The sequence below is a fragment of the Mobula birostris genome, chromosome 10 (genome assembly GCF_030028105.1).
Source record: "Mobula birostris isolate sMobBir1 chromosome 10, sMobBir1.hap1, whole genome shotgun sequence".
Lineage (NCBI taxonomy): Eukaryota > Metazoa > Chordata > Chondrichthyes > Myliobatiformes > Myliobatidae > Mobula > Mobula birostris.
Window position 1 is genome coordinate 48,163,178 of NC_092379.1, and position 24,707 is coordinate 48,187,884.

At 44.6% G+C, this 24,707-nt stretch overlaps 1 protein-coding gene across 1 annotated transcript in view; it reads left to right on the forward strand.

Moving 5' to 3' along the window:
• LOC140203984 (uncharacterized) overlaps positions 1-22,875 on the forward strand; it is a 50,548-nt gene extending 27,673 nt beyond the window's left edge. Inside the window, exon 4 of the mRNA XM_072270195.1 lies at positions 22,002-22,875. Within this exon, the coding sequence (XP_072126296.1) occupies positions 22,002-22,680 (679 nt within the window). The 3' untranslated portion in view covers positions 22,681-22,875. The remainder of the gene's footprint in view (positions 1-22,001) is intronic.
• Positions 22,876-24,707: the final 1,832 nt, after the last annotated feature.

A 24,707-nucleotide genomic window follows, 5' to 3' on the forward strand; every position in this document is an offset into this window, starting at 1 on the left:
TAAAGATAGGATCTATGGGTATTTAGAGAATCATGGTCTGATCAGGGACAGTCAGCATGGCTTTGTGAAGGGCAGATGGTGTCTAACAAGCCAGATAGAGTTCTTTGAGGAGGTGACCAGGCATATAGATGAGGGTAGTGCAGTGGATGTGATCTACATGGATTTTGGTAAGGCATTTGACAAGGTTGTACACGGTAGGCTTATTCAGAAAGTCAGAAGGCATGGAATCCAGGGAAGTTTGGCCAGATGGATTCAGAATTGGCTTGCCTGCAGAAAGCAGAGGGTTGTGGTGGAGGGAGAACATTCAGATTGGATGGTTGTGACTAGTGGTGTCCCACAAGGATCTGTTCTGGGACCTCTACTTTTCGTGATTTTTATTAATGACCTGGATGTGGGGGTAGAAGGGTGAGTTGGCAAGTTTGCAGACGACACGAAGGTTGGTGGTGTTGTGGATAGCGTAGAGGATTGTCGAAGATTGCAGAGAGACATTGATAGGATGCAGAAATGGGCTGAGAAGTGGCAGATGGAGTGCAACCCAGAGAAGTGTGAGATGGTACACTGTGGAAGGACAAACTTCAAGGCAGAGTACAAAGTAAATGGCAGGATACTTGGTAGTGTGGAGGAGCAGAGGGATCTGGGGGTACATGTCCACAGATCCCTGAAAGTTGCCTCACAGGTAGATAGGGTAGTTAAGAAAGCTTATGGGGTGTTAGCTTTCATATGTCGAGGGATAGAGTTTAAGAGTCGCGAGGTAATGATGCAGGTCTTTTAAATTCTGGTTAGGCCACACTTGGAGTACTGTGTCCAGTTCTGGTCACCTCACTATAGGAAGGATGTGGAAGTATTGGAAAGGGTACAGAGGAGTTTTACCAGGATGCTGCCTGGTTTAGAAAGTATGCATTATGATCAGAGATTAAGGGAGTGAGGGCTTTACTCTTTGGAGAGAAGGAGGATGAGAGGAGACATGATAGAGGTATACAAGATATTAAGAGGAATAGATAGAGTGGATAGCCAGTGCCTCTTTCCCAGGGCGCCACTGCTCAATACAAGAGGACATGGCTTTAAGGTAAGGGGTGGGAAGTTCAAGGGGGATATTAGAGGAAGGTTTTTTACTCAGAGAGTGGTTGGTGCGTGGAATGCACTGCCTGAGTCAGTGGTGGAGGCAGATACACTCGTGAAGTTTAAGAGACTACTAGACAGGAATATGGAGGAATTTAAAGTGGAGGCTTATATGGGAGGCAGGGTTTGAGGGTCGGCACAACATTGTGGGCCGAAGGGCCGGTTATCTGCTGTACTTTTTTTTGTTCTTTGTTTGTTTGTTCTCCCATAAAGCTGCGACTGGTGAAGCACATGGGCAACAGTTGTATGGACAGTCTCTCTGGTCTCATGATGGCCTTCCTCACTAGTCCACTTCTTGCACAGTCACTCAGCGTTTGAGAGCAACCTGCTTGAGGCAGATTTACAGCTGTGCCATATTCTTTCCATTTTTTGGTGATTTACTTAACTGTACTCCAAGGGATATTCAGTGACCTGGAAAGTTTTCTTGTATCCATCTCCTGAATCATAACCTTTTTGCAAAGTTGCTTAGCGTGTTCTTTTGTCTTCAGGGTGTAGTTTTTGCCAGGATACTGACTCACCAGCAGTTGGACCTTCCAGATACAGGTGTATTTTTACTACAATCAATTGAAACACCGTGACTGTACACGATGATACACAGTTAACTAATTGTGAGACTTCTAAAACCAATTGGCTGCACCAGTGATGATTTAATGTGTCATATTTTAGGGTGTGAATACTTATGAAATCAATTACATATAGTAATTATACAATGTTCATCTGCATTGCAATACATATAACACACAACACACAAAATGAGTTTTGAAATGGAATTAACACATAAACACTTAAATTGTTTAGTTGCCATTGAAAAACATTTAGGAAAGTACATTGGATAATAATTAGAACAAAAGGCAGGACAATAATATAAATCCAAAGATGTACATTATCATTCAGTCCCCAGGTCCAAACTTCACTCCAAAAGGCTAGATTGTGCAAAACATCATTAGCTAAATCCACATAATCTTTAATAGTCTTGGATAGTTCATCCTATTGTCAGCTGGAACCAGTCTGGTGTGAGCAGAATTATCTGCAGCTTAATGTGAAAAAGACTAAGGAGCTGGTGGTAGACCTGAGGAGAGCTAAGGTACCGGTGACCCCTGTATCCATCCAGGGGGTCAGTGTGGACATGGTGGAGGATTTCAAATACCTGGGGATATGAATTGACAATAAACTGGACTGGTCAAAGAACATTGAGGCTGTCTACAAGAAGAGTCAGAGCAGTCTCTATTTCCTGAGGAGACTGAGGTCCTTTAACATCTGCCGGATGATGCTGAGGGTGTTATATGAGTCTGTGGTGGCTAGTGCTATCATGTTTGCTGTTGTGTGCTGGGGCAGCAGGCTGAGGGTAGCAGACACCAACAGAATCAACAAACTCATTTGTAAGGCCATGATGTCGTGGGGATGGAACTGGACTCTCTGACAGTGGTGTCTGAAAAGGGGATGCTGTCCAAGTTGCATGCCATCTTGGACAATGTCTCCTAACCACTACATAATGTACTGGGTGGGCACAGGAGTACATTCAGCCAGAGACTCATTCCACTGAGATGCAACACAGAGCGTCATAGGAAGTCATTCCTGCCTGTGGCCATCAAACTTTACAACTCCTCCCTTGAAGGGTCAGACACCCTGAGCCAATAGGCTGGTTCTGGACTTATTTCCAGGCATAATTTACATATTACTATTTAACTATTTATGGTTTTATTACTATTTATTATTTATGGTGCAACTGTAACGAAAACCAGTTTCCCCCGGGATCAATAAAGTATGACAATGACTATGACTATGACTCCTCTGACCTCTCTCGTTAACAAAGCATTCTTGCCCACACAACTGCCACCAACTGGGTGTTTTTTGTTGATTTTTTTTTTCCCTGTAAACCCTGGGGACTGTTGTTCGTGAAAATCACAGATCAGTAGTTTCTGAGATACTCAAACCACCCTGTCTGGCACCAACAATAAGTCCATGGTCAGTCACTAGGACCACGTTTCCTTCTTCACCACTCTGATATTTGGTCTGACCAACAACTGAAATTGTTGGCCACGCCGACAGGCTTTCACAGATTTGAGTTGCTGCCACATGATTAGATCTTTCCATCAACGAGCAGGTGTACCTAATAAAGTGACCATGAGTGCATGTCTGTTAGCAATTTGCTGTGGTGTTGGTCAGGGCACGACATTCAGTAAAATAAAAGAACATTCAGCAATTAAAATTGTATAAAACTAAAGTTACAGTTTGAGGTACAATATGCAATAAAATCTCAACAAATACATAATTGCAAATCTAAAGAGCATGATAAAAATGGTTTAAAGTGTGTACAGGGCATTGACGGAGCAAAAGTTGAGGGAAGTGAGGTGCTAACTAGAAAGGTCAATCGGATTAATTGGGGAAGATACAAGCTGCAGTATTGGCACCTCCAGATGAAAGAAGCTCCATAGGCTTGTAAACAGCCAGCTCCATCATGAGCACCAGCCTTTGCACATCTTTAAAAGGCGGTGCCTCAGAAAGGCAGCATCGATCATTAGGGACCTCTGTCACCCAGGACGTCCTCTCTTCTTGTTACTGTACCACCGTCAGAGAGGAGGTGTGGGAGCCTGACGTCACACATTCCACTCGGCTCTTTAGAAACAGCTTCCTCTGTCAGGTTTCCGAGCAGTCCATGAACCTACCCAAACAACTCTCTAATTTGCTCACTTTTCATGCTGTTTGTTATTATTTTATTACACATTACAATATTTATGTTTTTATGTATTTCACTGTACAAAACAAATTTAACGTCATCTATCAGTGATAACAAAACACGTTTGATATTTTCAACAGAACACACTGTTACGTACCCCGTAACTGGGTTGCCAAACCAGCAGAAATGGAACGCTCGTTGGAGTCTGGATTACTAGGAACTAATAAAGTTTTATTAAAGAAATAAGTAATACAGTACACTAATCATAAGGATATAAATGTAACAGGTTAGCAATGATAATACACATGTGTACACAGAACTAGGGTAATAGGAATCAACCAAGCTCTATCGCAGTCTAGGGGTAAAATGATCAATCTTAATTGAAGCAGAGTTCAGTTCAGTTTAGTGCAGTTCGAAGTAGTCGCTGTTGTTGTACCGTTGGAGAGAGAGAGAGAGATGCAATCTGGTTTCAGGCAGACCTTTTGATGTCTTCTATCCCGCTGTGGTCACCAACTGTGACCCCTCCATTCCAGATACGATCGTTCTTCCACGGTGAACCCGGCACCCAGGCAAGGGCGGACACACACCCCATGTTCCCACCAATCATACCTTTACACCCTGTGAGCCTCTGATTGCTTCCCGTGAACCGGTCCTCCACACTCCCACCAACTTGTGGGGGCACACTGCTCTTTCCAGGGTCTCGTGGTGTGTCTCATGCCTTAGCAAACCTGCTCCTTTTATCCCCCTAACAACAGGAATTCTGCAGATGCTGGAAATTCAAGCAACACACATAAAAGTTGCTGGTGAATGCAGCAGGCCAGGCAGCATCTCTAGGCAGTGGTGCAGTCGACGTTTCAGTCCTGATGAAGGGTCTCGGCCTGAAGCGTCGACTGCACCTCTTCCTAGAGATGCTGCCTGGCCTGCTGCATTCACCAGCAACTTTTATGTGTGTTCCTTTTATCCCCCTGCTGGGGTATCACCTGTCCATCAAACTTCAAACAGTTCAGGTTCAAAGCAACCAGTCTATCAATATCTGAATTGTGTTTCTTTCCCGTTAATCCCTCTCTTCTCTCTTATTAGCATCATCCATCCGGTAGCTCTGCTGGGCGTCACACATGACACCCCCACCCTTAAAAGGATTTTTACCGGGGTAAAAATTATGGGCAGAAATGCACATTATTAGATACACACTAATATACAGGTTGTCATCAGCTATTCGGCTAATACAGAGAACTTTAAGTTTTAACACCGTGACAGACAATCAGCAATCACATTGTCTGTTCCTTTTATATGTTTTATCTTAATATCAAATTCCTGTAAGACCAGGCTCCAACTTAGTAAGCATTTGTTTTTATCCTTCATTGTGGCCAAAATCACTAACGGATTGTGATCAGTGTAAATTATCAGTGGTTTCCGTGCCGGACAAATATAAACCTCAAAATGTTGTAATGCTAATATGATTGCCAGTTATTCCTTCTCCACAGTGGAATAATTTCTCTGATGGACATTAAACTTCTTAGAAAAATAAGCCACTGGGTGTTCAATGTCCTCTTTGTCTGTCTGCAACAGCACCGCCCCGGCTGCTTCGTCGCTAGCATCTGTTGCTAGGGAGAAGGGTTTTGAAAAATCAGGCACATTCAATACAGGGTGGTGACACAGAATCGCCTTCAGACTCTCGAAGGCTTGTTGACAAAGGTCGTTCCACACAAACTTCGCATTCTTCGGCAAGAGCTTAGTAAGAGGGAGGGTAATATCCGCAACGTTTTTGCAAAACTTCCGATAGTACCCCACCATCCCCAAGAACCTTCTCAGGGCTCTCTTGTCCGTTGGGATGGGAATTTCAGAGATAGCCTGCACCTGAGCCTGCATGGGTGTCAGCTGCCCCTGTCCTACCACATACCCCAGATAAGTGACCTTAGCGTGACCGAACTCACTTTTCGCGAGGTTCACTGTCAGGTTAGCTTCAGACAGCCGTTTAAACAGTTCCTCTACCGCCACAATGTGCTCCTCCCACGTGTCACTCCAGACCACTAAATCATCAATATATGCTTCTGCGTCCTTTAACCTTTTTATCACTGAATTAATCATCCTATAGGGGTGTTGCTTAATGGGCTGATCTGAGGTGACAACAACATCATGTACCATCCCCTTGTCTCACCTCGGGACATCCGGACATACATCTGCATGCCAGTTAATTAGCTTTATCAGCGGCTCGCTCTGTTCGGGGGTTAAGTGAGAGACCTTATCAGCAAAGTTGGCCAAAACAATAGAGTTCTCCAATCTGGACGGCACCATATTTATCTTTTCAAAATGGGTTTTCCCCTTATCATTTGGCACCCCAGCCTCATTAATTTTCGTGATAACACCGACTAGATCTGCTTTCTGATCGTGGTAAGCTTTTAACATATTAATAGGCTCTAGCTGTGTCGGCTCACATCTACAATACTCAATAATATCCTTCCTCATGTTCGGCCAGTAGAACTCTTTCATAATTCTATCAACTGTTTGCCGGCTCAATACAGCCAGTCGGAGTCGTCGTTTTTCCTTTCCCCGTCTCCTTCTTTGGGGCAAAATACCTGGATGCAATGTGACCAGCTTTCCCACATTTATAGCATACGACCCGAGGAGACTTCCTACCAAACTGCTTCCTGTCTTCCTTATCCTTCTCGCTAGTCCCCGGCTTACTTTCTGGCTTTTCCAGTGGACTTTCTCCGCCCTCTCGACTACCCTTGTGGTAGCTCTTGCTCGGGGTAAACTTTGCTTTGTGTGTTACCGCGTACTCATCCGCTAACTTAACAGTTGCGGCTAAGGTTTCTGCCTCTTTCTCATCTGGATAGGGCCTCATACCTTCAGGGACACAACCTTTAAACTGCTCAATCGGTATTAGCTGTAGCAGTCTGTCATAATCCCCATTGACCCCTTTCGAGGCACGCCAACGCTCACAATACATCTGCATCTCATGGGCAAACTCTAAATACGTGCAGCCCCACTGCTTCCTCACATTCCGGAACCTCTGCCGGTATGCCTCCAGGACCAACTCATAAATCCTGAGTATCGCCTCTTTCACCACATCATACCTCTGGGCCTCTTCTGCGGACAATGCCGAGTAAGCTTGCTGAGCCTTCCCCTTAAGTACGCTCTGAAGCAAAACAGCCCACTTATCCCTCGGCCAGTCCTGACTTGCAGCGACTTTTTCAAAATGTAGAAAGTACCGATCAACATCGGCCTCCTCAAATGGGGGAACCAGCCTAACCTCCTGGGTCGCCCTGAACCTTCCACCTTGGTTCGGCATTTGGCCCATCTCTAGTGTCATCTTTAACTTCTCCAGCTCAAACTCCCTTTCCTTCTGCTTCTCTCTCTCTTCCCGTTCTAACTGCCTTTCTCTCTCTCCTCGTTCTAACTGCCTTACTCTCTCTTCCCGTTCTAACTGTTTATTTTCTCATTCTAACTGCTTTATTCAGAACTCGTGCTCGAGTCTCAATTTTTCCATCTGCAGCTGCACTGCTTCTCCACCAGGTTTGCTCATAAACACCACCTCCAGCTCCCCGAGGGGAAACACTCCTTTAGACACATAATGCTCAACGATAGATCTGTGCATCTCCGCTCTCCTCATTGTCGGCTTCCCCTTAAAAAGATTCAACCGTTTGGCAACAGTTGCCAATTCTGATTTCCTGGCATCCTCTAATGCCTCCAAAGTTGGCGCCTTTAGAAATTTCTCAATCTCCATTTCTGCTGTTTGCCTTTTCTTTCTTTTGGGAATTTTAACCCAATCAATTTACCCAGTCCCAAATTTAGCGTTCAAAATCCCGGACGAGATCCCCACTTATGTTACGTACCCCGTAACTGGGTTGCCAAACCAGCAGGATTGGAACGCTCGTTGGAGTCTGTGATTACTGGGAGCTAATAAAGTTTTATTAAAGAAATAAATAATACAGTACACTAATCGTAAGGATATAAATATAACAGGTTAGCAATGATAATACACACGTGTACACAGAACTAGGGTAATAGGAATCAACCAAGCTCTACTGCAGTCTAGGGGTAAAATGATCAATCTTAAGTGAAGCAGAGTTCAGTTCAGTTTAGTGCAGTTCGCGGTAATTGCTGTTGCCGTACCATTGGAGAGAGAGAGAGAGAGAGAGAGATGCACTTTGGTTTCAGGCAGACCTTTTGATGTCTTCGCAGTTGGTTTGGGGCAGACCTTTTGATGTCTTCTATCCCGCTGTGGTCACCGACTATGACCCCTCCATTCTGGATACGATCATTCTCCCGCAGTGAACCCGGCACCCAGGCAAGGGCAGACACACACCCCAGGTTCCCACCAATCATACCTTTACATCCTGTGAGCCTCTGACCGATTCCAGTGAACCGGTCCTCCAAACACTCACCAATTTGTGGGGGCACACTGCTCTTTCCAGGGTCGCATGGCGTGTCGTGCCTTAGCAAACCTGCTCCTTTTATCCCCCTGCTGGGGTATCACCTGTCCATCAAACTTCTAACAGTTCAGGTTGAAAGCAACTGGTCTGTCAATATCTGAATTGTGTTTCTTTCCCGTTAATCTCTCTGTTCTTTCTTATTAGCATTTTGAATGTTTCTCCATTGTCTTCTGTTATCTCTCTCATTAGCATCATCCGTCCGGTAGCTCTGCTGGGCGTCACACATGACAACACGTACAAATTTGGCATGAGACTCTGCAGATCTGTAAATCTTGAGTAACACACATAAAGGGCTGGATCTGATGAAGTTTCCTGAAATGTCGATCTCTGTTGATGCTGCCTGACCTGCTGAATCCCTCCAGCATACTGTATTTGTGGAGGGCTGTTGCAGCAGCAGAGGAATCGGTGAGCAATCACAAAATCTTGGCAGTGCACATGTCACACAACATCTCGTGGTCCCAGAACACATCCTACATAGTCAGGAAAGCTTACCAACTCCTTTACTTTCTGAGGAGGCTGAAGAGAGCTGGATGATGCACATCTGTGTTCCCATCTTACTACAGAAGCGTAGTAGAGAGCATCCAGCAAGATAAATTACTTCACTGTATAAAAACTGCCTCTCCAAAACTGCCCAACACATCAGTGGCACACCCTATTCGCTGTCAGGGACATACTCACTGAAAGATGCCGGGGAAAAGGCCAGTAACATCATGGAGGATGCCACCCACCCTGCTCATGGACTGCTTGTCCCACTCCCATCAGGGTAGCATCTGTGCCGGGATCACCAGACTCAGAGACAATTATCTTTCCTGAAGTGGTAAGGCTGATCAACACCTCCACCCACTATCCTACCCAACCAACACGATTTATCATTTCCTGTCGATCACCTTATGAACAGACACCCCTGTGCCTAGCGTCACTCTATAGATATGCAATCAATCTATGCATACAAGACCACAAGACAATAAGAAATAGGAGAGAAATTAGGCCATCTGGCCCATCGAGTCTGCTCCATCATTTCATCATGGCTGATTCATTTCCCTCTCAGCCCCAATTTTCCACTTTTTCCCCAAATCCCTTCAGGCCCTGACCAATCAAGAACCTATCAAGCTCTGCCTTAAACATATCTAAAGACTTGGCCTCCACAGCCCGATTCCGGCAATGAATTCCACAGATTCACCGCTCTCTGGCTAAAGAAATTCTACTTCATCTCTGTTCTAAATCAACGTCCCTCTATTCTGAGGCTGTGTCCTCTGGTATTGGACTCCCGCACCATAGGAATCATCCTCTCCACATTCACTCTTTCGAGGTCTTTCAACATTCAATAGGTTTCAATGAGACCCCCCCCCCCCGCCATTCTTCTGAATTCCAGTAAGTAACCATATAAACCATATAACAATTATAGCACGGAAACAGGCCATCTCAGCCCTTCTAGTCCGTGCCCAGAGCCATCAAACACTCCTCATATGATGTCTTTCAATCCCACAATCATTTTTGTGAATTTTGTTTGAACGCTCTCCAATGTCAACACATCCTTTCTTAGATAAGGGGCCCAAAACTGCTTACAATGCTTCCAATGAGGCCTCGCCAGTGCCTTATAAAGCCTCATTACACCCTTTTATTTATACCCTAGTCCTCTCGAAATGAATTTGCTTTCCTCACCACCGAGTCAACCTGCAAATTAACCGGTAGAGAACGCTGCGCAATGATTCCCAAGACCCTTTGCACATCAGATTTTTAAATTCCATCCCATTTAGAAAATAGTCTATTATTTTATTCCTTGTACCAAAGTGCATGACCAGACACTGACCGACACTTCTTTGTCCACTCTCCTAATCTGTCTAAGTCTGAATGTAGACTCTCCACTTTCTGAACACCATCTGCCCCTACATCTATCTTCGTATCATCTGAAAACATGGCCTCAAAGTCATCAATTCCTTCATCCAAATCAATGACATGTCATGCAAAAAGAAGTGGTCCCAACACTGACCCCTGTGGAACACTACTTGTCACAGCCAGCCAACCAGAAAAGGCTTGTTTATTCCCATTTTTTGCCTTCTACCAATCAGCCACTGCTTTATCCATGCTAGTATCTATCCTGTAATACCATGGGCTCTTAACTTATTAAGCAACCTCATGTGTGGTACCTTGTCAAACGCCTTCTGAAAATCCAAATACACAACATCCATCTATTCTCCTTCATCTATCCCGCTTGTTATTTCTTCTAAGAGTTCCAACAGATTTGTCAGGATAGATTTTCCCTTAAGGAAACCATGCTAACGTTGGCCTATTTTATCATGTCCTTCCAGGTATCTAGAAACCACATCCTTAGCAATGGACGCTAACATCTTCCCAACCTCTGAGGTCAGACTAGTTTCCTTTCATCTGCCTCCCTCCTTTCTTAAAGAGTGGAGTGCAATTTTCCTGTCTTCTGGAAGCATGTCAGCATCCAATGAGTCTTGAAAGGTCATTACTGATGGCTCCACGATTTCTTCAGCTGCCTCGTTCAGAACCATCGGTTTTAGATCACCTGGTCTGGGTAACTTATCTGCCTTCAGACTTTTCAGTTTCCCAAACACCTTCTCCCCAGTAACAGCAACTTCACTCCCTTCTGCCTCCTGACACTTGGACTTCTACCATATTGCTAATGTCTTCCACAGAGAAGACTGATGGAAAATGCTTATTTAGTTCTTCCACCAGTTTCTTGTCCCGCATTATTACCCCTCCGGCATCTTTTTCCAGTGGTCCAATATCTATTCTCATCCCTCTTTCACTCTTTATATATCTGAAGAAACGTTGGTATCCTCTTTAACATTATTAGCTAGCTTGCCTTCATATTCCATCTTTTCCTCCTTTATGACTTTCTTCAGTTGCCTTCTTTTGGTTTTTAAAAGCTTCCCAATCGTCTGACCTCACTAAGTCACTAATTTCTGCTCTATTATATGCCCCCCTCTTTGGCTTTTATGTAGACTTTAACTTCTCTTATCAGCCACTGTTGGTTAATGCTGCCTTTAGAATACTTCTTCCTCTTTGGGATGTATCTATCCTGGCCTTCACAAGTGCTCCCAGAAACTCCAGCCATTGCTACTCTGTCATCATCCATGCTAGTGTTCCCTTCCAATCAATTTTGGCCAGCTCCTCTATCATGCCTCTGTAATTCTCTTTACTCCACTGTAATACTGATACATCTATCTTTAGCTTCTCCCTCTCAAACTGCAGGATGAATTCTATGGTATTATGTTCACTAGCCCTTAAAGGGTCCTTTACCTTATGCTCTCTAATAAATTCTGCTTTGCTGCACAATACCCAATCCAGATTAGCTGATTCCCTAGTTGGCTCAACCAGGAGCTGCTCTAAAAAAAGCCATCCCACAGGCATTCCACAGATTCTTTCTCTTGGCATTCAGCACCAACCTGATTTTCCCAATTTACCTGCATATTGAATTTCCACACGACTATTGTAACATTGCCATTTTGACATGCATTTTCTAACTCCCATTGTACTTTGTAAACCACATCTTTGCTACTGTTTGGAGATCTCTGTATAACTACCACCACGGTGTTTTTAAGCTTACAGTTTCTTAGCTCTATCCCCACAACGATTCTACACCTTCCAATCCTATGCCAGCTCTTTCTAATAATTTGATTCCATTTTTTTACCAGCAGAGCCACCCTGCCCCGTCTGCTGGTTTGGCTGTCTTTTCAATACAATGTGTATCCTTGGATGGTATGCTCCCAGCTACAAACTTCTTTCAGCCATGACTTAGTGATGCCTATATCATCTGTGCTACAAGTTCACCTACCTTATTTTGTATATTGCATGCATCCAAATATAACACCTGTTGTGGTAGTTAGTAGGTTATTGCTATGCTACTCAGTTAGTCACTCTCATAGGGGAGGAGTTAACATACACTAGCAGCAGAGTTATCGGTAAAGTTCAGTTCAGTATTCTGCATGCTGGCATCCTGGTGTGCTCTGCACTCTCCCTCCATAATGAGCACAACATGGTGTTGAGGTGGTTGATCATTGATGAATTGGTGCTACAGACTAAGTGAGATCGCCAACGAGAAAGAATTTACAGTAAGACTGTTCTTGTTCGCATATATCTATGAAAAAAATCCAAAGGTCAGGTTTGCTCAGCAATGCCTTCACACTACACCTAAAGTGGATACGTTGTAATAATCTGTGAGCCGCTAGCCAGGGGAAGTGCACAGAGACACAGACACAGCAGAGAAGTCAGTTAAACTGTCAGGGAGAGAAAGGAAGACTTTTGTAGTCCAAATAAATAGAATAGTAAATTTAAAAAAGACAAACAGGAAAATGGAGCAAATACCTGCAGTACCCACATCTACTTACCAAATAAATAAAGGCCCCCCCAAGGCATTTGATTTCTTCAGGGGACTTTGAGAGATGGTTCAGCAATCTCACTCAGGCTATTACTGTGGTCAGGCAGAGAGAGAATGTTTGTCAGCAACAGGCAAAACTCAGGCATGTGAACAATGCTGAGGTACAGCTGCGCGCTCTACAAAAAGAAGGGTACAAACAAGGTGCATTCAGAAAGACAACAGGAAGAGATGACAACAGAGCTCAGCTCAAACAAATCAGACAAAATGTCCAACTGCAGGAGATGCAGCAAGTCTCCATTCCACGTCAAACAGCTCTGTCCAGCACAAGAAGTGAAATTTCATTTATTTATTGAGATGCAGTGCAGTATAGGCCACACGCAACCCAGCAATCCCCCAATTTAATCCGAGCATAATCATGGAACAACTTATAATGACCGATTAAACAACCAACCAGTATGTGGGAGGAAATCAGAGCACACAGAGGAAACTCACGTGGTCACAGGGAGAATGCGCAAGTTCCTTACAGGAGGTGGCAGGAATTGAACCTGGGTCAGAAGGTCACAGCCTTTATCACACCATATGGACGCTATGCCTTCAAGAGACTCCCTTTTGGCATCTCATCAGCCCCTGAACTCTTTCAGTTGAGGAAGAACCAAATTCTGGAGGGACTGGAAGACATAATCTGCCATGTGGATGATATACTTACCTTTGGAGGCTCAAGTCAGGAATATGACAAAAGAGTGGAAGCTGCCTTGGAGAAACTGAAACAGGCTGGAATCACCCTGAACAAAAAGAAATGTGAATTTGCAAAGTCGGAGATGAAGTTCTTAGGCCATCAACTGTCCTCAAAGGGAGTGCAAGCAGATTCCGACAAACTGGCAGGAGTTCGGAACATGGAACAACCTATGAATATATCAGAGGCCCACAGTTTCCTTGACATGGAAAACCAGCTGTGAAAGCTCATTCCAGATTTAGCAAAGAAGACAAAGCCACTATGTGACCTCCTCTCTCAGAGAAACATTTGGACCTGGGATGCACCACAGGAGAAATCATTCTCACCACTTAAAGCAAAGCTACTCTTTACCAATATTGGTGTTTTTTGATCCAAACAAAGCGACCAAGGTCAGCAGACCCTTCTTCCTTTGGCCTAGAGGGGGGTGCTCATACAACATTGCAGTGATGTATGGAAACTGGTGACATATGCATCAAGAGCACTGACTCCTGCTGAACAGCATTATGCCCAAATCAAAAAGGAGATACCAGATCTTGTGTAGGGTTGTGAACGCTTCAGCTGCTACTTGATAGGCATTAAATTCCTACTGAAAACGGACCACAATCCACTTGTCAGCCTCCTCAGCTCCGACACTTGGATGACTTACCTCCATGTCTGCAAAGATTCAGAATGAGGCTTATGTGATACTGTTATTACATTGAACATATCCCCATCAAATATTTCACACCAGACACTCTGTCGAGGATGCCATGCAAAAGTGAGTGGACAGAAGATGTCTCCACCCCATGGAAGATACAAACATCTGCTTAGCTGGGGTACATGAAAGCTTTCCTGCATCACAGGGTAAACTGGATGAAATTTGTGCTGAGCTGAAAAAGGATCAAACAGGCATACTGTGAGCATAGACGGCCAGCTGTTTCAAAAGGAGCTCACAAATTTAGACCTCACTGGCTTGAAAGAGACACACTCTCCGTTCTTGCTGGCTTGCTGCTGAAGTTCCAGACCAAGCTGTATCTACATCCTCAGTAACAGTTATACAGCACCTGAAAGCTGTATTCAGTCACCATGGAATAGCAGAGACAAAGGTCACAATTCAGCTGCTCAGAATTCAAAGCCCTTCCTCGGGGCTATAGGTTGAAACTCTGGTCAAGCAGTCTCTCGTACCTACGGACAAATGGTGAAGTGGAAAGAGCAGTACGAACTGTTAAGAGTCTCCTGCTGAAGATCCCAACAGGGCTCTGCCTGCTTATTGCTCCACAGCTCTTGTGAATGGCTACAGTCCACTAGAGACTGAAACAAGCCTGCCCGTTCTTCCTTCCCTTCTCCAACCTCACTTGCCAGACATAGACAAAGTGAAAAATGTTGAGACAACACTGCGTGAGAAAACAAAGAGCATGCATGATCTCAGACACAGAGTACAATCTTTGTCACCGCTCAGGAGGGGTGAAGCTTTTGTGTTTCAGACCAAATCACCAAAGGAACAATAGTCTGGCCAAGAAGGAAACAAATGTGTTGTCCTCCCATACATTCAAAATATCTCGGAAATGATGGCCTGACTGCTCCAAGAACATGGAATTTCAGTCATGCACCAGCCAACAGCAACACTGAGGAGAGGACTTTGCAGAGCAAAAGAACTACCCAAGCTATTAGATGAGACCAATGTGGTTTCAAAATCCAATGTGGGGACTGCAGCAAATATTACATCGACCAAACTGGGAGAAAGCTATCCACAAGTATCCACGAACATCAACTGGTCTGAAGTGTGATTTTCTGAAAACATGTAGACCTCAATCCTATTTATGAAGTAACACAGGCAAGGTTTCAGACCACAATGCATGTTCGCCACGCAGCCAACCAGTGATGAAATTTCTTCTCCTCATCACAATAGAATTTCCGTAATGACGACCAATCAGCTGATTGGAATGTATATAAAGGCAAGCATTCAGAGGACGTCACAATTAACAGCGCACCGACAACGTCTCCAACCATAGTGATGAAACATTTGCAAGCAAATTGCCAAGATCGGAGAACAACATGTCCCAAACATCAACCACCTGAGCTACACATTTTCTGAATTATTTATACATTTGTACTTACTGTGTTTTTATTATTCTGTTATGTTATAGTGTTGTTTGGTGTTGCATCGGATCAGGAGTAACAATTATTTCATTCTTCTTTTCACTTACACAGTGCTTTGACATCAAATAATTGAATTGAATTGACTTTATTTCTTACATCCTTCATATACGAGGAGTAAAACTCATTATGTTACGTCTCCATCTAAATGTGCCATGGGCAATCATTGTAAGTTATAATAAATAGAACAGTCAGTGTAATATAGAGTACACTCAAGTCGGCGTGAGTTCATCAGTCTGATGGCCTGGTGGAAGAAGCTGTCCCGGAGCCTGTTGGTCCTGGCTTTTATGTTGCGGTACTGCTTCCCGGATGGTAGCAACTGGAATAGATAGTGGTTGGGACGGCTTGGGTTCCCAATGATCCTACGACCCCTTTTACACACCTGTCCTTGTAAATGTCCTGAATCATGGGAAGTTCACAACTACAGATGTGCTGGGCTGTCCACACCACTCTCTGCAGAATCCTGCGGTTAAGGGAGGTACAGTTCCCATACAAGGCAGTGATGCAGCCAGTCAGGATGCTCTCAATTGTGCCCCTGTGGAAAGTTCTTAGGATTTGGGGGCCCATACCAAACTTCCACAACCATCTGAGGTGAAAGAGGTGCTGTTGTGCCTTTTTCACCACACAGCCTGTGTGTATAGACCGCATGAGGTCCTCAGTGATGTGGATGCCGAGGAACTTGAAGTTATTTACCCTCTCAACCCCAGATCCATTGATGTCTCCATTCCTCCTGTAACCCACAACCAGTTCTTTTGTTTTTGCGACATTGAGGGAGAGGTTGTTTTCTTGACACCACTGTGTCAGGGTGGTGACCTGTAGGCCACCTCGTTATTGTTTGAGATTAGGCCAATCAACGTAGTGCCGTCAGCAAATTTAAATAGCAGATTGGAGCTGTGGGTGGCGATACAGTCATGGGTATACAGGGAGTAAAGGAGGGGACTCAGTACACAGCCCTGAGGGGCTCCTGTATTGAAAGTCAGAGGGTTGGAGGTGAGGGAGCCCACTCTTAAACCTGCTGGCGACCTGACAGGAAGTCCAGGATCCAGCTGCACAAGGCAGGGTGAAGGCCGAGGTCTCTGAGCTTCTTGTTGAGCCTGAAGTATGGTGTTGAATGCTGAACTGTAGTCCGAGAACAGTATTCTCACATAAGCATCCTTCTCCTCCAGGTGTGTAAGGAGGGTATGTAGAGCAGTGGTTATTGCGTTGTCCGTCGATCGGTTGTGTCGGTAGGCAAATTGTAGGGGATCCAGTGTGGGTGGTAGCACCCTGCAGATGTAATCCCTGACCAACTTCTCAACGCAATTGCTTATTATAGTGGTGAGTGCGGCAGGACGCCAGTCGTTCAGGCACGTTACCTTGGTCTTTTTTTGGATTCAAGATTCAATCATCTTGAATCTTTGACTGTTTAATCTGAATGTCGGGTGCAGGGACAATAAATTTATGCAATTGTCTATCACATTTGTGTTGGTAGGACATTTATATGCAGAGATTGTCAGTCCCGTTTGGGAAACAAAGGATCTCCAATTTCATTCCCAACCTCCGCCAGCGGGGCACACCTTCCACGCAGAAGCGGCCGAGAGCGCATGCGCACGACCGACATGACGTCAGAAACACGCGCACTGCGGATCTTCGAAGTGGAAGCCGCTGGAAAGCAGGTAGGAGCGAAACGTCGCGTCGTGGGATGTTTCACCGCTGAGGCTGAATCCGGGAAACAGCCCCTGGGTGGGGGAGAATAGGCGCGGGTTCCAGAAACCCTGCGGGCCGCCGAACGAGCTCGGCGCAATTTATTCCCCCCACCGCGCCGTGACTGGGCTTTGTGCTGCCAATCTGTCCCAAGATACAGTGCAAACCGAATCTGCGCATGCGCGTTTTGCCTGGCCCGATACTTGTAGGGTGGTTTCTGGGCAGCTGGAGATTCTGGGTACGAAGGCCACCATTGCTGTTGCGCCACCCTTTGTACATTCTGTCTGGGCTGCAAGTGAGACTGAAAATTCACGCAGATAGGTTTTAAGTCAGTGGGCTGTTCAGACCCAGCCGGCATGCCGATCTTCCTAGCTTTTGGCTATATTTGGAAAAATATATATTTTGTTTATTTTCATAAACCAAATACAGTAGGTTATGTATTACGTATTCTAAAAAAGGAAATTATAAGCAAGTTACCCTGACTTCAGTTGTTGCAATCCATTATTAAGGATTAGATTTTACGGTACTTCGAGGCACAAGATAAACTAGGCAAACGTTAGCATATTTTGCTTAAGGGGATATCTTGTCTGATAAACCTTTGGAATTCTTCGAGGAAATATAACAGGCGGGATAGACAAAGGAGATTCAGTGGATGTTGTTTACTTAGATTTTCAGAAGGCCTTTGACAAAGTGCCTCACATGAGCCCATGGAAACAAATTACTACACATAGAAGGTTGGCTGACTGGCAGAAAGCAAAGAGTGGCTGTAAAGGGGGCCCTTTTTGCTCTGCTCCAGTTTCCTCCCACCTTCCAAAGATGTACGAGTTAGTAGGTGAAATGATCATTTCAATTGGTGAGGGATAAATCGGGGATTGCTGGGTGGCTTGGGTTGAAGGACAGGAAGGGTGTATTTCACACGGCATCTCAATAAATAAATAAATTCAGTCATGAACGGATTGCAGGGCAAACTCCATGGGCTGAATGGCCTAATCGTGCTGCTATGACCTCTGGTCTATTTTTTAAATAATACTTGTACTAAAATAAGGAACTAAGTTTAACCAACACACATAAAAGTTGCTGGTGAACACAGCAGGCCAGGCAGCATCTCTAGGAAGAGGTACAGTTGACATTTCAGATTTTCCATTGAAAAATAACACCTGATAATACGTTCACCTGAATCAGGTGGGAAAGTAAAGGATGTGGGTAAAATAGTGATCGGGCACAGAGACAGGTCCTGTGGAAAAGTATCTCTTGTTTTGGTTTCTTCTGCTTCTTTTACAAATGATCTACATTCGTGTGTCCTTCAGTTCTTGTACTTTCTGCCCACAGGAAGAGTTTTTCTCTGTTTACTGGTGGTGTTTATACTCGATCAGATCTAGCCCAACCGTCTGCTCCGAGAGCAGCCCCACTTCTACAGTCCGTCCAGACAACAAAAATCCCTCAGCCCCAGATCGATTATTTGTCCCCAGCAAAAAATCTTCAAAATTACTGATCTGCACTCTACTGGAATGCCAGACTTGATCTCGTGCTCAAGTCAAAGTAAATAAATAAATACATTTAATATCAAAGTGCGTAGATGTCACCTCGTACTAACTTGAGATCATTTTCTTGCAGGCATTCACAGGGAATAAAGAAATACAATAGAATTTGTGAAAATTATACTTAAAACTGACAAACAACCCATGTGCAAAAGATAACTAACTGTGGAAATAAAAAAATTATATACTGAGAACATGAGTTGTAGTGTCCTTGAAAGTGAGTCCATAGGTTGTTGAATCAGTTTAGAGTTGAGGTGAGTGAAGTTATCCACACAAAGTATCAGGTATTGTTCATGGATTCATGGACTGTTCGGAAATCTGATGGAGGAAGAAGCTGTACCTGAAATGTTGAGTGTGTGTCTTTAGGCTCCTGTACCTGATCCTGATCCCTGATGGTGGCAATGAGAAGAGAGCATGTCCTGGGTGGTGGGGGTCTTTAATGATGCACGTGGTGTTTTGAGGCGTTGCCTTTTGAAGATGTCCTCGATGGTGGGGAGGGTAGTGCCCGTGACAGAGGCAGCTTTGCATTGGAATGCTCAAAAGTACCAAGTGTGGAGAGAGGTTCAGCCGGAGGGGAAGAGCTCTCCAGTCACTGGCAGGAAAGTACCAGACGCGTGTTCTCTGTGTGTGAGGTTACGTTAAACTAACCTGAGGAGAAATCAGAAACATTTCACACGAGGGTCAGACAGGTGATTTCTCAGTGCAGGTTAGGGATTTTACCTGCTTTGTGTGGAAAGACGTTGATTGCTGTATCCTCCAAATCAAGATAGCGACCTTTTGCAGGCAGCTAAAAGAACTTCTGATGTACCTCTCAACGGTCAGAGCAGACTTGATGGGCCGAATAGCCTAATTCTGCTCCTATATCTTATGGTCTTATGATCACTGCGATATGCAGCCGATCATTCCCTTGCTCTTAAACTATCTAAAACACTGGTTCCCAATTGTTTTGGGGTTATCGCCCCCCCCCCCCCCCCGGCTCCCAGACCACGTCCCCATTGCTACCCCCCCCATCCTGCCTTTCTGGCCATTACATAAAAACTATAAAGTATTTTGATTCACAATGCAGACATAGAAACTGCAAATTCAAAGCATGAACAAATATTGCATAAACAACTCAAATCTGTTTCAAGCTACAAGTAAAATGATTTTTTTATTTGATTACAATTAAAAACAATTTTCATCAACAGTTTTAGAGAGTACATTAGTTATCCAACTTGTCAGTATTTCATTGCTTTTTCACCTTTCAGTGGGAAGGATGGGCTAGGTGCAATGATATCAGCTTCTCAACACCAGGCTGAATGCCACTTGGAAGTATCTCAGATCCCCACATCCAATAATTTGCAGACTGTTTTGTTGTTTTAAAAGAATTTGGGTGACTCCACTAAAACCGCGCTCCGCTAAATATGATATTGGAAAGGCAGTAAAGAACACCTTAACCTTTTTCCAAAGTGTAGGACAGTGTTGAGAGATTTCTTTCTGCAACCAAAGATCTTGATATGTTTCAACTCAAAGTCATTTTGTAGTGAGATCAGTAATTCCTCCATCCTTCCTGTTAATTCCTCATTACAAATGTTCAAGAATGGATTTATTACCCAATCTGGAATTTGGATTGAGAGGAGATCCTGAAATCTCTCTGACGTGTCGTTATGCAGCTCACCCGGGTGGGCACAGTATGGTTGAAGATCATCTGGTATTCTTTCTCCCCCTTCCAAGTCAGAGAGGCTCAGAGATTGGAAAAGGTCACCACAGCCAACATTGCACTTAAGTAGGGCTAACTTGAACAGAATGTGCAGACAACTGATGTGACAGATAAGATTCACATCATTTCCTTGCAATTGAAGACTGATTTCATTAAACTTTGTGAATAATTCTGACAATTAAGCAGTATCATACCCAATATTCTTGAGTCAATTACTGAATGAAGCATTAGAATCTTCAAATAATTTTATCTCAGTTTCAAAAAGTGCATGAGAGCATCTCAGGCAGTTTCCTTTTGAGAGCCATCGGACTCTGTGTGGAACAGCAAGCATTCAGACTGTTTACCATCCTCAATACAAAGCTCTTGAAATTGTGAGAATTGATGTTACTTACCACTGTGATATCTGGAACAGCATTGAATGATTTATGCAGCCAATCGCTTAGGTTTATTGTGACAAGATGTTGTCTGATAATTAAACAGCGAATGGTAACTATGTTAGCTACAACTCTATTCAATAAAGTAATAACCTCACGGCAGTGTCCTATCATTGATGCACAAGCAAGAATGTTGGTGAGTGGAATATCCTTTCTGTTGGAAAATTCCCCAACAACCCAAATATTGTCTCCCCCTTCGTATCTGTTTCCAGTCTCCCTGCAAATAACAACTCCTGAACCATGCTTTCATTCTTTATGAAGTGAACATAACCAAGAAGCAACAATTCATTGTCTGGCAAAGTTGACTAATCCAACAGCGGGACAAATTCTGTTGTCCTAAGTATGTCACACGTAGTGGTTACTTGGACACAAAGCAAAACCGCTGAGGGACTTGAGTACGGGAGTTGAAACCGGGTGATGCCCTTCCTGGATAACCAAGCTCCAAGTTGAAAAAATTCTTATAGCAATAAAAAAAACTAATGAAACTAGAATTTGTGATATAGTGAAATTAACGTAATTAGCATTCCAATTAGTGAAGTTAGCAGCCAATAAATATTATCATTCCCTGTAGGCCTCCCTCTGGCTAAGCTGACTGAGACAAAGTGACAATATGTAACTAGACCCATTCACTTATACCATGCTCCAACCCACACGACAAATTACCTGTGATAAACACACAAATCAAAATATAATACTGAAAATAGAAATTAGGTACATGGCACTTACATTTCAGAATGTGTCTTCCACGTTCTCAGACATTTCATCTATTCATCTTCGAACAGAGTTGTCTCTGAGGGAGTTGCTTTAATTTTTTAATGTGGTGACTTGTGCAAGTCTGTTCTCAGAACCTCCCTTACTGCTGGCAGAATCAGTTCTTCGCCAATTGCACAGGGTTTATCAGATTTAACAATGAGCAATGAAGCACACAGACCATCACTATTTTGTTGTGAAATGTGAGTAACCATGTTTTGAAGTGTTTCCATTTCTGAAGGTCCGTTCCTGTTCTATGTTCTATATTCCAGCACATTCCTGCTGAAGACAGGCTGCACCCAGAGAGGGAATTGTTCACTATGTCCTCTGACTTGAGGAGACAACAGCGGGTTCGTACCAGGGATAAATCATTCTCATGTTCTGAGTGTGGGAAGGGATTTAATTGGCCGTCTGATCTGCTGCGACACCAGCGCACTCACACCGGGGAGAGGCCGTTCACCTGCTCCGAGTGCGGGAAAGGATTTGCATGCTCCTCCAACCTCCTGAAGCACCAGCGGGTTCACACCGGGGAGAAGCCGTTCATCTGCTCTGAGTGTGGAAAGGGGTTCAGTCAGTCGTCCAACCTGGAGATACACCAGCGCACGCACACCGGGGAGAGGCCGTTCACCTGCTCCGAGTGCGGGAAGGGCTTCATTCTGTCATCCAAACTGGTGACCCACCGGCGGATTCACTTTGGGGACAGGCCGTTCACCTGCTCGGAGTGTGGGAAAGGGTTCACTGAGTCTTACAACCTGCTGACGCATCAGCAAATTCACACCGGGGAGAGGCCGTTCAGCTGCTCCGTGTGTGGGAAACGATTCAAACATTCAGCAGAACTGATAATGCACGAGCGAATTCACACTGGAGAGAGGCCATACGTCTGCTCTGAGTGCGGGAAGGGATTCATTCGGAGGGCCAACCTGCTGACACATCAGCGGATTCACACCGGGGAGAGGCCGTTCACCTGCTCCGTGTGTGGGAAGGGGTTCGTTCAGCTGTCCCAAATGCAGGCACACAAGTACATTCACACCGGGGAGAGGCCGTTCACCTGCTCCGTGTGTGGGAAGGGATACGCACGGTCATTCTGCCTAGCGAGACACCAGCAAGTTCACACTCGGGAGAAAGTGTAACTGTGTGACACGTTGACACTAAAACACTGCAGTCACCGAGACACCAGTGAGTTCACAGTGACTGCAGGCTGTTGCCTTCTGCAGTTCCTGACACCACTGACCAGACCAAGGACTGAACCCTGGTCAGTTTGGGATTTGTTTCTGATGATGTCCGTAAATCTTGTAACTGGACTGGCCTTTTATATTCCTGAATCAGTGTGAAATAAATCAAATCTGTTTTAATCTGTGTCACAGGTCCTTTCAATCGGTAACACTCCCGCAGTGAAGTAGGGAGCCAAGCTCCTTGGCCAGACTCGTGTTCCAGCCTCCTCCCAGAGTAAACCTGCTGCCAATGGCACCAGGCTCCATTCTACTCACTGGCTTCAGGAGAAGTTTGAGTGTTGTACTGTGCAACATCTGAACAAAGGTGAATCTTAAAAAAGTGTGAGGTGGTGCTAACAGAAATGATTCTGTAATAGTCTGAGGGTGTTGGAGTGCAGGAGTTTTACTCTGTCTTCCCTTTCTGTGTTTATTCAATCATCCCTGCTCATCATCTCAATCCCTCCCTGAGGTAAGGGGTAACACAGAACCATGAGTACAAAATTCTGAGTGGTATATGTAGATTGGGCAAATGCAAGCAGGCTTTCCCGTCTGAGGTTGGGTGAGACTAAAACAAGAATGAAAGGTGAAATGTTTAAGGGGGGGATGTTCTTCCGGCAGAGAGTTGTGACAGTGTGGGACGTGTGGATGCGGTTTTGATTTCAAACGTTAATGAGAAGTTCCCAGGCTTGTAATGCTCTGTGTCTCCATGACACACTGTCCCCACTCTGGGGGGGGGGGGGGGGTGAAGAGCTTTCCCATGTGGGACTTACTGCAGACTGAAGGACAAGACGAGAGCTCCCTGGTGCCTTATCCCAGACTTTCCTCGTCCATCATGTCCCTGGGAGGATGTAATTGATGTTTAACTGTTGGTTGCCAACTCTTTTTGATAGTGGAGGTGGAAGGACGTGACCAATAAATAGCTCAGGTGGGTCTCTGCGATACAGGACCATTCTGACAAGTATGAGGTCCTGAGGGCAGCATAGAGACATACAGCACAGAAACAGGCCCTTCAGCCCACATAGTCCATGCCAAAACCATTTAAACTGCCCACTTCCACCGACCTGCACCAGGACCACAACCTTCTGTACCCCTACCATCTATGTGCCTATCCAAACTTGTTAAACGTCTGTGCTGGCAGCTCATTCCACACTCTGACGACCCTCTGAGTGAAGACATTTCCCATCATATTCCCCTTAAACTTCTCACCTTTCACCCTTAACCCATGACCTTTGTTGTCTCACCCAACCTCAGTGGAAAAAGCCTGCTTGCATTTGCCTTAACTATAATCCTCATCATTTTGTGTACTTCTATCAAATCTCCTCTCCATCTTCTATGTCCTAAAGAATATAGTCTGAACCCATTCAGTCTTTCCTTATAACTCAGGTCCTCCAGACCCAACAACATCCTTGTAAATTTTCTCTGCCTTCTTTCAACCTTGTTTACATCTTTCCTGTAGGTAGGTGACTAAAACTACACAGAATACTCCAAACAACAACAGGAATTCTGCAGATGCTGGAAATTCAAGCAACACACATAAAAGTTGCTGGTAAACGCAGCAGGCCAGGCAGCATCTCTAGGAAGAGGTGCAGTCGATGTTTCAGGACGTTTCAGTCGTCGTTAGTCCTGATGAAGGGTCTCGGCCTGAAGCGTCAACTGCACCTCTTCCTAGAGATGCTGCCTGGCCTGCTGCATTCACCAGAATACTCCAAATTAGGCCTCACGGATGTCTTATACAACTTCAACATAACACCCCATCTCCTGTACTCAGTACATTGATTTATGAAGGCCAATGTGTGGAAAGCTTTCCTTACGAACCTATCTACCTGTGACACCACTTTCAATGAATTATGGACCTGTATTTCCAGATCTCTTTGATGTACCACAGTCCTCAGTGCCCTACTGTTCACTGTGTAGTACCTACGCTGGCTGGTCCTACCAAAATACAA